This window comes from Petaurus breviceps, unplaced genomic scaffold (assembly GCF_028583685.1).
Source record: "Petaurus breviceps papuanus isolate PSGF00001 unplaced genomic scaffold, PetGlider_PUasm1.0 172, whole genome shotgun sequence".
In the NCBI taxonomy this organism is placed as follows: Eukaryota; Metazoa; Chordata; class Mammalia; order Diprotodontia; family Petauridae; genus Petaurus; species Petaurus breviceps.
In genome coordinates, this window is record NW_027185755.1 from 4,926,748 (window position 1) to 4,939,955 (window position 13,208).

Consider the following 13,208-nt stretch of genomic DNA (forward strand, 5'->3'; position numbering starts at 1 on the left):
GTACAGTAGTCTGCACATTGGTTAGGCTGGGCTTGGAAAAGCATCGATTCAGGAGCCAGGACCCCTGCCTCACAACAAAGAGGAGGCCAAGGCAATATCACCCCCAGGTAAGTTTTTCAAGATTTGTATTTTCCTCCCTATATGCCATACACAAAGTACAGGCCTAATGAATGTTTGTTGAAATGAAATTACCCAGTCCATATAGGCCATGGAGTAAAGGGAAAGGCTTAGGAGTAAAATAGGCTTTGTGCAAGGGAAAGAGGGCCAGGAGCTGAGTTAGAGAGGAAAAAGCCCAACAGCCTGAGAGGCTCCCTCAGCGACTCTTCCCTTCAGTCCTGAACATGCCTTTTGTGTTATTTAAAATTTTTATTTTTAAAGAAATATTTGTATTCCTCTTTATTAAGTTAACAAAATAAATCTATCTCAACTGTTCTTTGTTCCTTCTTTTCCTTCTTTCCAGAAAGATTTATAACCAGGTTTATAACTAGTTCTGAGGGACATGGGTAAGAAGGCAATGGAGGTCTGCCATGTCTAACGGACATATGTTAAGAGAAAGGCTCTACATTTGCAGAGCAGACCTGCTTTTTGAGAAACAATATTTTATTTCCCCCTCCTCACCTCTAGGATTCCTGCTGGCTTTGTGTCTGTAGAACACAGAGCCTTATTCACAGTGCCTGCTGGTTCTCATTACTCAACAGCAAAGGGCCAGACAGTGCTCCCACTGAGAGCCCTGCCAACAGGAAACTGCTGGCGGGGGACAGGCAAGGTTTATGGGGCGAGCTGGGGAATGTTGTTCCCTAGCTCTCATCTTAGTATAACTGGAATGCCAAAGCTGGCAAGATTAGTTTGTCTCCCCTCTCCAGTTAGGAAAAAGACCTCATTTCTAGCTTTACTAAGAGAAGGGTGAAAAGAACTAAAAAAATTGTATAACCCTTAATTCAAGATCAAACTACCATCTACTGTACATTCCTATCCTACTTGACTGGCCAGTCCAAGTTTGCAAAGGGAATCCAATAATGCTATTTGTACTAGAGCCCATCTAACCTCAATGAATTTGCTGATATGTCTGTGTTCTCACCAAGATGGAAGCTTGGAAACCATCAGAATGTACTTGCTCAAGAGCTGACGCACCACAAAGCAGACCAGCTTCTCTAGACTGTGGGGGTGGAAAGTTTAAAAAAAAAAAAAAAGGCAAAAGCATTTTCCAAGGCACTTGGAGGAGTGGTTCAGAGCCATAATGTGTCCCTGAGGAGTCTGCAGCTTGGAAAAGATGAAGGGAGCAGGCATCTGAAAGGAAGCAGCTTGGTGTCTGCCTAAATCCTTCCTCTGCATTACTTGGTCTAGGAGAGAATGCCCCTTTGCTACCCATTTTGCTCTAAAATCAATTCAGAGGCGCTATGATAGAAGCCTGACAAAGGAGACTGAAAAGAGGATCCATTCGAAGATATCTAGGTCTGGCCAATCAGGAAGCTGCTCCTTCCCTATTTCCAGGCAGCTTTAGCCCTATATTCCATCTCCCTTAGATGCTTCTACTCTGCCTCACTAAACACACATACATACCCACAGCCCACCATTCGTGAGGCAAGTACATACAACTGCATTTGAGCAGGAACTAATTTCAGTCTATGCAACAGATACATGGACATACACCATGAGGTTTTGCAGCTCTTTCTCCAACTTAGGCAGAAAAGGATTTCCTTTAGGGGAGAGGTATAACAAAAGACAACACTTTCCTGCTCATAAATAAAGGGTCCCTTGGGATGCCATACCCAGTCCCCTGATCCCTGAAGATCAACAAAAGATAAAAACTGGAGGTAAGGAACTGGGGGGAGGAGGGAACTCCAGGGTCAAAGGGAGGTTGAAAGGGCTCTGTCTCTCAGTGTAGACAGAGGCCAAGCTTAGTGTGGCCTGGGCCAGGAGGTATCACAGGGAAACTGTGGGAAGCCAGTAGTCAAGGCTTTCTTTTTTCAAATGAAGGATTCAGGTCAGGCCAGGGCCCACAACTAATGTATACATCTCCAAAGGTCACTGCATAGAACTTCTTTCTAGATCACCATCCTCATAAAGTTTCTCTTTTGCAGGACTATGGAGAAACCAGTTAGGGCTACCTTATATTTCCAAGGAACCTGGAAGGCTCTGATCCTACAAAGCATTTGGGACCAAAGTTTAAGACACTGAGGAATGTGAAGATGGAATACCAATCACAACCAGAAGTCTAAAACTAGCTATGAGGATGGAACAGAGAAAGAGGGAAGGGCTTGGTCCCTGGGGGCTCTTAGAGATGGTAGAAGTCATCCCTCTGGCACAAGAGAGACAAGTGTGTCAGTGGGGAGACCTTGCAGAGACAATCAAGGTTATATCTGAACTTGCATTGTTACTAAGCAAGCTGTACAGGTAATTTTAAAGGACTGTTTCTAAAAATTCTGTAAATAGTGCCTGAGCAGCTTTTTCTGGATCTCTTGACTTACTGGTGGGGAGGGAGGTCTGTCAGTTTCCTCATTTAAGAAGTTCAAAGTGCTTCAGGATGACTTGACTCTGACCTCACTGCTCACCTAGTAAAGCCAAGATTACAGGATCAAATATTGGAAGTAACAGAGGTCATTAGCCTGCCCCAAATTTTATAGGAGCAAACAGACTCAGAGAGGCTAATTAATTTGCCCAAAGTCACATAGAGAGAGTGAAGAGCAGAACTTGGAATCCAATCCAGGTCCAACTTACTCCAAATTCAGGGTTTCCCACTCACTCTATCACAGCTGCTTCTCCTATGTTCTCTAGGCTTGGTTCCAAGAAAAAGCAGAAATGAATTCTCTAGTATTCTTCTATTACAACCTAAAGTACTCAGGGTCACAAGGATGGGAAACCAAGACTCAATTCAATGAAATAATCATTGATCTAGTGCTTACTCTGTATAAGGCAGTAACCATGCTTGGTAGTAGGGATAAAAAAAAACAAAATGGGCTTTGCCCACAAGGAATCTACCTGCTACTGAGAAGATATAACATGTACACAAAGTTTACATGTGAATAAAAATTTGTCCCTGAGGCAGCTGGTGGTACAATGCTGAAAGCACTGGGTCTGGAGCCATAAGGCCAATTTGTGGGGGGGAAAAAGGGAAGTCATCATAGGCCCAAAGACATTCACAATTCTGTAGTAATAACAAATGTTTATGAGGATCCCTAATCTGCTTTATGAATCTTAGCCAACCCTGGTCTCCCAAGTCTTCATTCTATACATACTCACTGGGGTAGAAAAGAGAGCCTAAAGGAAGGGAATGGATAAATATTATACACTGGGGTGGCCATCTAAAGGTGTTAACATGATGGCTGGTGTCTGGGGATAATCTGACATAGCTTCCAGGCCACATATAGGCCAAATAATCCAAATGGTCTTCACCAGGTTGGTTCCTACTTGCCTGATGCGTTTTAGTCTCTGACAACAACTAAAATGTGATGCTTACTGTGCATAGCTTGAGCCTTTGTATCCTCAATGTTCTTATCATCCCTGACAACAGGTCATGGCCATAATTTCCACTGAGATGTATGACTTACACATTACCTGCTTCCCAAAATGAAATGGATGGCAAATCAGTTGGCCAGCCCAGTTTGTCTCCTTTTAATTAGTTCACATCAGGGTAGTGTCTTTTTCCAGATTAAGCAGTCAGGTTTCCTGGATACTCACCTCCTCATCCTTGTACCATGACAAGGACTCTGCAGTGAGCACAAACCAATACTCCTTGGAACCACCTTTCATCAGGCTGATATTATTGATGGTCAACCAGCCCTTTCGAATCACCTGGAGGAGAAAGCATGTGGGGTCAGTATGAAATCTGGGTCTTGATAAAGGGGTGTAACCTGGCCAATTAACCTACTAGGACACACCAAGAAGTTAAGAAAGACCAAACCCAGACAGAGCAGATTTTTAAAATGATTGGCAAACTCCCAGCAGAGCAGCAATCTAGCCCCTTCAAAGGCTGGGCCAAAACCTCACACCTCCAGAACCTTCTCAGAAATCCAAACCATGTTCCTTATCCAAGCTAAAATGGAAATAGAGGGAAGTGGGCGGCTCCAGGGCTTTAGGACGCACATCGGAGTTCACTAAGGTCAAACGCTACCTATCAGGTAGGCGTAAAGGAAAGCCAGTGATTCAGCCCATGGCTTAACCTGCTCCAGGACAGCCACCAAGGGAAGAAATCCAATCCAGTCTGACTAATGGGCTATGCTGATCCTCCTCTGCATGGCCAACCCTAGAGGGACCACTTGGTGAAGTACATAGCACAATGAAATCCTGTCCTGAGCTTGTACAAGTCATTAAGGACAGAACAATGAGTTGGAAAGTTCTGAAACTGCTTAGTTCGACATTCATTGTTCCAGGACAACTAGCAAAACTCACTCAAAATCTAAGATATACTTCTGTCAAACAGTTGACAGGAAAACCGCCAGCCACCAAGCTTTCCTGCCAGTTATGTTTACAATGATAATAGAAGAATAGCAGTTTCTTTTAGAAGAGTGGCATGGGCCTCTCTCTGGCTCCCCTAGGTGACTGGCAGCCCTCCCCAGTTCCCACCTTGACAATGTCACTGTGCCTGCTTGTGGCACTCACCTGGCAGCCAAGTCAGCCTCCATGGAGGTACTAGGCTGTACCCCCTGGGAGGTAAGAAGGGAGGAGACAAGAAGAAAGGAGACATGCATGGGAGTCCAGGGCCTGGGGGAAAGCACCTTAACATTCCAAGCTGGGGACACAAGGGGGGGGGGCAACATGAAGCAAACAGAGACTAGAACAGGACTTGAATAGATCTGGAGACAGTGACAGACTGAAGCTTACTGCTAAGTATAGGCTGTCACCAGCAAGGACAGCAGGACACAAGTAAGTGCTGACCCTGCCAAGGCACTTATGGGGCAGAGCTGCGGGTACTGGAAGCCAGGGAAAACAGTAGAGATCCCTTTGGATTTCAGGTCCAGCAACAGGGACTTTCCACAGGGATCTTTCTCTTTTTTGCCAAAGAACCAAATCCTAGGCCAAGCTAATCAACCATTTCACCATCTTGTCAAAATGCTTTCACCCAGACATCACCAAACCAGTGGGCATGATCTCATTCATCTCCCTTACAGACTGGCCTGGCCTTCCCATACCCCTCCAACCAAGTAGCAGATGGAAGGAATCACTAGCCTGGCTCCTAGGGAAACTGAGAGAGACATACATTCTTCTCTCTCTGTACCAAGGGGTCAATCAACATAACATAGAGTCAACTGCTTTGGTGACTTCCCTAGGACCTGAGCCCAGGTTTTAATGTCCTGGCACACAAGGGGAAACAAAGCTCCGTTAGCCATGCCATAACGGACCTTAAAGAAGCCAAGACTCCCAGCCAGGAGCCAGAGTCCTCATTTCTGTTGGGAATTCAGGGGGAAGTGGGTGTAAGAGACAACTACCAGACCTCCCCCTGCTGGTAGCAATACTGCTTCAGAGGCATGAAGTACTTTAGGACAAAATCATCTGATGCTTTGCTAGCATTTCATTATAAGCAACAGCACAGAAGCCCCGTGGCTGTGTTCTTTCTTGTTAGCCCTATTGGTCCTTGAATGAGGTCAGTGCTTTGGCCATCCACTCCTACAGCATGAGTCAAACTTCATAGGTCCCATGGGAGCCTGTGCTAACTTCCTCCTTCCCCAGGGACTGTTAGAAGTAAGGCAGGAGATAATCAATATACTGACACTATTTCCTGCAAAAGCCTGGGAGAGGGAGGGCCAGATCAGGTTCAGAATGAGAAGTTGCTTACAGCAAGGGATCCCAGCCTAGAGATAGTAAACCTCTGAATTACATTCCCTTCATTCCCTGGAGGCAAGAGGAAGGAAGGCAAATGAGGAGGAAGCAAACTAGTCTTTGGTTAGACATCAGTCCCAGCCAGGAGCTCCACAGTGTGTGGCCCAGTCAGAAACGTGCATACATAAGGTATCAACTGTACCTATCTCTTATTCCCCTCCCAGTGGTCACAGACAGCTTTGCCTGGGGAAGAAGAGACCTCTGAACCTATTCTCTCTGATTTCTGTATATCCATTCATGTGGAGGAATAATTTGGAAATTTTCAAATAGGCAGTTATGCCCCCCAAATAAGAAATTCCAACACATTTATGGACTCATATACTTGGGCTTCAGAAACATATATAAGAATTGAGAAGAGCACCCACAGTCACCCTATATAAGTGCCCTGTGGCCACTGCTCTCAAGACACAGGTTAGTAAAACACAGGAGTCAACAGGACAGCAAATGGCACATTTCTCAACATCCAGGCTGGGATGGACTCATGGTCTTCAAGAAGGTGGGTAGTCCTGGTGAGAAATGTGGATGCCTGGGAGCTAAGGATATGAGAAATGCTGGCTCAGCCTCTGGTAAAATCAGATAGGCCCAGGACTTAGAATAATTTAATACTCTGTTCTGGTGGGAACAACCAAATACTGCAGGTTTACTCATTCTACCCCAAATCTAACATCTAAGTGACAGGCTGGAATACCATATTTTTGCCCACACAGCAACTGTGCCCACAGGACTTGAGGATGCTGGGCCAGGACCACAGCCAGACGTACTCCTTCTTACCAATCACAGACCAGAGCTTCCCATCCCACCCAGGAATTTTCAAGCTATCCAGGCAGCTGCCCACGTAGGAGACAACACTGAGTTAGAAACAAAAATCACTTGGCTGTACAAGCTATGGGTGACTGCAGGCTGTTACATTTAGAAGATCTTAACTCTTATAGTGCACCTGCTGGAGAGAAGCAAGGAGCCCTGACCAATCAGACGGCAAAAGGCCAATCAAGAACTGAGTGAGTCATTTTCTTTGAGGTTGGATATGCAATTTGAGAGCGTACAGTGGCTCTTTAGTTCAGTTCATTTTAAAGCCAAATTAATATATGAGAATTCTGCAGATAATTCGATCTTGACAAGGGGAAGTAGGAAGCTGGAGATAGGACAGGAATAGCAGCAAAACCAGAATGCAGCTGTATAAGTGTCCCAGGGTCTAGGTACAGAGGAGACAGGCATGACAGGATCCTCTGGAAATTCAGGTCCAAGGTTGTAGCTTACTCAACCCAATGACTGAAAGCTGAAAGAGTCTGTTGTGCAGCTAGGAGACTAAGAGAGTTGCCATGGGTCCATTTGGCTAGTGCGGAGGCCCCAAAGCCATGTTCATAAAGGAAAGAATGGCAATGTGATATTTTTCAAGGGAATGAGACATGGCATAGAAGCAAAAAATTTTGATTTTTTTTTTTTGCCTTACCTGCAAAAAGGTTCCTTCAGGGGAAAGCTGGTCAACTGGTAGGGACAGGGGAATCAAGGAAAGGGGCCTAAATCTTGGAACACTCTTCCTGAATGCTGATTTTGTTCTTCCTGGCCTGGAGTAGCCCAGCTCATACCAATCCTAGTACAACTGTCAGGGCTCAGCAGCTTCCCATCACCGCAAAGCAGCACTTCCACATCCTAAGCCTCCAAGCAGTGATGGAGACCTTGCTCAAGCAAAGCCAAGATACTCTGGGAAACAGAGATGAGAAGTATTTCCTTCTCCCCCAAAGACACAGGGTCTTGGGGAGTGGAAGGAAGCCTATTTAAACTGACAAGAAAATGGAAATCACCTAAAATCTTGTGGTATAAAAGGGAAACTAGGAACTGGTGCTTTAAAGGGGAGAAAAAGTTGTACCAACAGTGGCCTGACTTTTTGCCGCTTAAGGAGAGACAGGGCAAGAAGGGAGAAGGGACTGGTAGTGTAAAGCAGGCAAACCAGGACCAGAATCCATTAAGGAGAGTGGTTTTTCCTGCCTTGCCCCTTCTTCTAGGATTATACTTTAGCTGTTTCCATTGTCTTGCTCAGTCAAAGAAGACTTCTCACCCTTGTTTCTGCACACTTGTTAGCCTCCCCATTGGGAAGATAAAACACTATTTCCAGAGCTCACCCCATCCATTATTAAGAGAGAAACTGGTACCTAGGGTTTTCAGAACTGAGTATATTTAGCAGAAGGTCTGTGGGGCCCTGCACAAAGAGGCTCGCAGGTCAGAATTACACTGTCATCCTATCGAAGGGGCAGGGAAAACCGAAGATGTAGGAGCACATGAGTTACAGCAAGATGAAACAAACTGAGCTATGGACGTGATCAACAGGAAGCCTCCTTAGAGACTTGATTCTGTTTCAATTACATGTTCCATTGCTTTTTCTGCTTATATGAACACAAAAGCTCATCTTCAAGGCTTTGGGAGGGATTCCAAGAATGAGTCTAGGAGGCTGCTTGGAGGCAATGACCATCTAACTAAGATGAGTCTCACCAGGGAGTTGGCTTTTCTAAAGTGTATGAAGTGCATGGTAGGTACCATCCCAAACGAAGCCAAGAAGCTATGCCAGTCATACTACTGGGATAAACAAGGCAGGTTTGGGTATCAAACACAGCCTTGCATTTTTACAGTCTTCCATAGCTTTTCCAAACTCACTCACCTGAGTCACTTCCTTTCTTCTATAGAGACTATAAGCACCTTGAGGACAGAGCCAAGCTTGATACAACTTTGCATGCCCCATGCTATCACTGGGCTCCATAAATCTGTTGGATGAACTTGTACCTGGCCTAGGGCAGGACAGGCTCCTACCTTCAATGTACTAAGTGTACTCAGCCCCAAGTCAATGAAAACCCAGTTTCTTCGGGGTCACATTTTCAGAGTAGGTCTCCATCACTAGATCTGTCTAAAGTTTACTAATACACTATGTAGGTACTTACCAGGATCTCACCCTTTAGGATCACATAGTTAGGGTTGTAGGGTAAATAAAGGAAAAGCAGAAAGAGGGAAGCAAGGTAATAGAGAAAGGGCAGGAAGCACAAAAAAAATGGTAGAAAAGGAAGAGCAGAAAAACAGCAAAAGAAAAAAAAATTACATGCTATTAATTATATTCACAGTGTTAATGTTTAATTCATTATAATCTTTCAAACAAAAAAGCAATAACATATGTATTACCTAAAGCAAGCATAAAATTCATGCAAAGGTTACATTTTCCAATCCGGGGCTTGGTCATGCAAGCTAAATAGAGAGCAGTCCCCTTGGCCTCACCCATGAGAGATGGGACCTCTGTAAAGACTATGTGAAGGCAGGGTTTTTTCCTAAAAAACATCAGGCCTCTAGGTCTAATTTCCCCGGGGAATGCTTTCCTTCCATTTCCCAAAGGCTGGGCTGGAATACTAGTATAGCATTGCTTTCTTTATTCTCAGGATAGTTGATTCATCTCACAGAGAATGTGCCTTCCAAGGCAAAGAGAAAGTGGCTGTGGTAAGACAGCCTTGTAGCGACTACTGTCAGATTTAGATTCAATCACTTGAAAATGTTTGAATAATGTCAAAACATATGTAGAACTTAGGATCAAAAGGGTGGAGAATCATAATTAGACAGCAGCTCCTGATAAAGGCAGGTGAAACAGTAAGGGTTGAGGAAACCATTCACACCAAAGTTGGTACAACCTCCCCCTGGGCACCTAAGGCAGCTTTCCCCATCCTCTTTCTGCCCCAGAAACAAATGCCAAAGAGACACAGGCATGCATGTGTACCTGGTTTGGAACGGCCCTTTTCTTGTTCAGCTGAGTGCTTCTCTGCTGGGCACTGAAACCAAAGCATAACACAAGGCTTATGCAGCTGGGCAGTGAGGGAGGAAGCCAGTGACCAGCTGCACAGAGAGAAGGTAAATCAACATTGGCTGAATGGAAATGGGTCAAAAAGAGAAAAAAGCAGTTATCAGAACTGGAGACACTAGCATGAAGGCTTTCCTTCTGGAGAGTAGCTCCTCCTCCCAGGAGAGCCACAGAAGGCTACAGACAAATGCACTGAAGCAGCTCTAGCATTCTGAAGACTGTGGCCGATTTAGACGAATGTAAAAGCCTACTTTAAAACCAAGGGATTCTTAACCTGGGGTCCATGACATTATAAAAATATACATTTTAAAAACTGTATTTCAATGTAATTGGTTTTCCTTGCAATGTCATGTATTTTATTTCATTTGTTTAGAAATGTGATTTTGAGAAGCGATTCTAAGGCTTTTTCCTCAAATGACCTGTCAGAGGGTGCCAGGACACACCAAAAGTAAGGAAGCCTGCTTTAACGCCACTCCTAGACAGTCATTTACTCCCTAAAGTGCTCAAAAAAAGCTTGTGCAAGTCTGATTCTGCATCACTGGAAGCATGAGCAGACCAGCCCCTAGCTTCAGCCATAGGCCGAGCATCTTTGCAGATGCCTTCCTCTTGATGGCTTGAGCTGCCAAGCCCAGTGCCTGAGGAGCACAAGCCCCAGGCCGTCCCTTTTGAGATGACAGGACACCTTGATGTGAAATTTCAGATGCCGGACCAGGATGGTGAGAGAGTGATTATTACCAATAAAAGCTCCATTTACCTGAAATAGGAGAGTAATAGCTATTTCAAGGTAAAGGAAGAAAAGTCACCAGCTTTGTTTTCAGACTCAAATCAAGAGGGGAAGAGAGCTCAGCACAGGGCTCTGTCTGAATGCCTGTCTCTATGTAGGGGCCGGCCGTTTCAAATGGCAAACTCTTAGAGGGGAGGGGCCATGTTGATGTAACCACAATGGACAGAACTCACACATCATCACACCTGAGGTAGCCTGATAAATAGAATTCTTGGATCACAGAGTGCAAACCTATACCACAGTACTCATGATCAGGCTTCACAACAGCAGGGCCTGGGGAACATTTTTTATTATTTCTTCAGTCTGAAAATCAGCGTCAGGATTGGACCGGTTCCCTAACCAAGTCCTACTGCTCTGGGACTTACTACCACCTCTGTCACAAACAACTCTAGCCCACGGTCCCTCTTAACACACTACTGAAACAGCATACACAGCAGGCAGATACCCACCCTGTCACAAGCTGCTCAGTATAGTAACAGCTGGGGTTATTGGGAAGAAGGCCAAGGAATCCAGAGGAAAGAATGAAGTGATCAAAGGAAAAACAGGAGAGATGGTGAGAAGGAGGAACTGTGAATGAAGTGTGAAAAGCAGAAACAAAGTGAGGAAAGGAGCAGCAATCAAGACGGGAAAGACCCAGGGCTTTCGATGCCACAACAGGGACACCATGACAGAGACTCAGGGAGCCTCCACAGTGGCTTGCTAATCCAAGCTGAGAGTCCCAAGGTCACTCTCATCCTAAGTGACTGTGCACAGCAGGGGACTGAGTTCCCTGTGAGCCAGAGCAGTCATGGCTCACTGCCGGGGCCCAAGGCAGAGAAGGTCTGGGGAAGCCGTTGCTCTCTGCTCCTTACCACCTACTGAGAAGACTTGGGCAGACCACAAAGACTTTTCCTAAGGCCATCTCCTTTTGAAGTTTGAGAAAAGATGAGGCTGTGCAGAGGAAACTGACTGCTCCTTAGCAGTAAGGCAACCTCATAGCCAACCTAAGGCAGGGTTTTCTTAAATTAAAAGGAACCAAACTTTCTTAGGAAACTAAGCATGGGCTGCTTCGGCCCATTTAATAGGGAGGGGCTGACGAAGGCCCAATGATATACAAGGAGATCTACTCTCAATTTCTTCTGATTCCTTGTATGTGACAGTCCTCACTATCAATCTGGGTCTTACAATACACACATGGCTAAGGTAATTTTTTCTGTGCTAAGAGGGAATGCCTATGTCACTTCAATTAGGGGAAAGGGGAGAGAAGTGATGAATTTTGAGGTATTATCATTCATTGCTACATTCAGCTGAAACATGTCACTGTCTTAATCCATTGTCATTAGAAAATTTGCCTAATTTTTGGGTAACAATCTATTTAAAGCAAGATATGCAGAGAAACGTCATTTGCTCCTTTCAAAGCATCTCTAATAAAAGAATACCTCAAAACTCAGAACATGTCTTCTCCCAGAAATTATCCCCACCCCCATCCTCCTTCTGAGCCAGCATCACCTGGAGCCTTGCTGCCCTCTAGGAGGGCCAGCGCTAAGACCAAAAGCCCTATCCGGTGGCAGGGCTCCTAAATCCAAGAAGCTGCAGGCAGAATATACATACTTTGCAAAGCCAATGAAGTCCTCATGATTTGTGTTGATGTATGACAGCTCAATATCGATCAGAAGAAGGATCTGAAAAGATAAAGAGTATGTTTGCTCCTAAAAAAAAAAAAAAAGATCAAGCCCTACTATTTGGTCTACCCACCAGAAGTCCAAACACACATTTACTGCACTTGAGCATACTGCCCAAGTCAACCAGTAGAGGGGGATCTATAACTATCTTCCAACTCAGGCAAAGGGCCAGCAGGGCAGGCTTCATCTGCCTGGTACCTCCAGGCTCTCAGCACATCTCTATGTCACTGAATACACATGATAAGGGGCACCCCAGAGCTAGAAACTGTCCTTGCATGTTAGAATTTCACAGAAAGAATCAATCTCACGAAGTTCAGCCATTAAGGTAGCTGGGTCCTTAAGTTAGCAGTACCCAGTAAGTGTTTGCAGAACGAACACATTGTCAAAGACCCTTCAAACACACCTGGTCCTTTGTTCTCCCTTCTCTCTCCCTGATGTAAGTGGTGACAATTCTTTCTGTTTCTTCTCGTAACCTAGGATAGGAGCCAAGCTGTGGGGGAGGAAAGGGACATGTCAGATGGCTCTACATAGCACAAAACCCACAACAATTTACATGAAGAAAGCAGAAAGCCAGGGAGAGCCAAGAAGACATGAAAGGACTTCATTGATCCCCAATTTTGTCACCACAAACACTCATTAAATAGACAAATATGGGCAGCTTGAGTTGGCAAGAGAATTAAAGAGATTAAAAAAAATTTTTAAAAGAGAATCAAAGATGAAAAGATTTCATTCAAAGCAGGTGAAGTGTGTTTACCAGTCAAATGTCACGGATGTCCCCTCTCCCACCTCCACCCCCACAGCTGGATTACAGCATGAACTAATATATTAAGCAGCAATAAGGCCAATGAGATGAACAGCCTTCCCCGTGCCCTGAAGCTCTGGGGTCAAAGCCATTTCATGGGCATTTTGGTCTCCTGGGCAGTGGTTCAAGATAGCACCTATGTTATGTCTCAGCAGGACCTCCAAATTTATTTTTGGGGACTGTCCATGGATGACAGATTAACAGTTGTGGCATGGGTCAGAAATAATGCCACCAAACTTGTTTTCATTTTTGGGAAAAACATGAATTAATAAACCCAACGTATTAATTTAGGCAGGTCCTGTGGAGCCAGTATTT

At 44.9% G+C, this 13,208-nt stretch overlaps 1 protein-coding gene across 9 annotated transcripts in view; it reads right to left on the reverse strand.

Annotated features, from left to right (window-relative positions):
• DNM2 (dynamin 2) overlaps positions 1 to 13,208 on the reverse strand; it is an 82,219-nt gene that overhangs the window by 8,907 nt on the left and 60,104 nt on the right. For 5 of the 9 annotated variants that reach the window (XM_069083063.1, XM_069083060.1, XM_069083058.1 and 2 more), the window contains exons 11-15: positions 12,495 to 12,581; positions 12,021 to 12,091; positions 9,566 to 9,617; positions 8,748 to 8,759; positions 3,679 to 3,792 (exon numbers count right to left, since the gene is read on the reverse strand). In XM_069083063.1, the coding sequence (XP_068939164.1) occupies positions 3,679 to 3,792; positions 8,748 to 8,759; positions 9,566 to 9,617; positions 12,021 to 12,091; positions 12,495 to 12,581 (336 nt within the window). The remainder of the gene's footprint in view (positions 1 to 3,678; positions 3,793 to 8,747; positions 8,760 to 9,565; positions 9,618 to 12,020; positions 12,092 to 12,494; positions 12,582 to 13,208) is intronic. The other 4 variants (XM_069083065.1, XM_069083064.1, XM_069083062.1 and 1 more) reach the window with 1 other exon arrangement.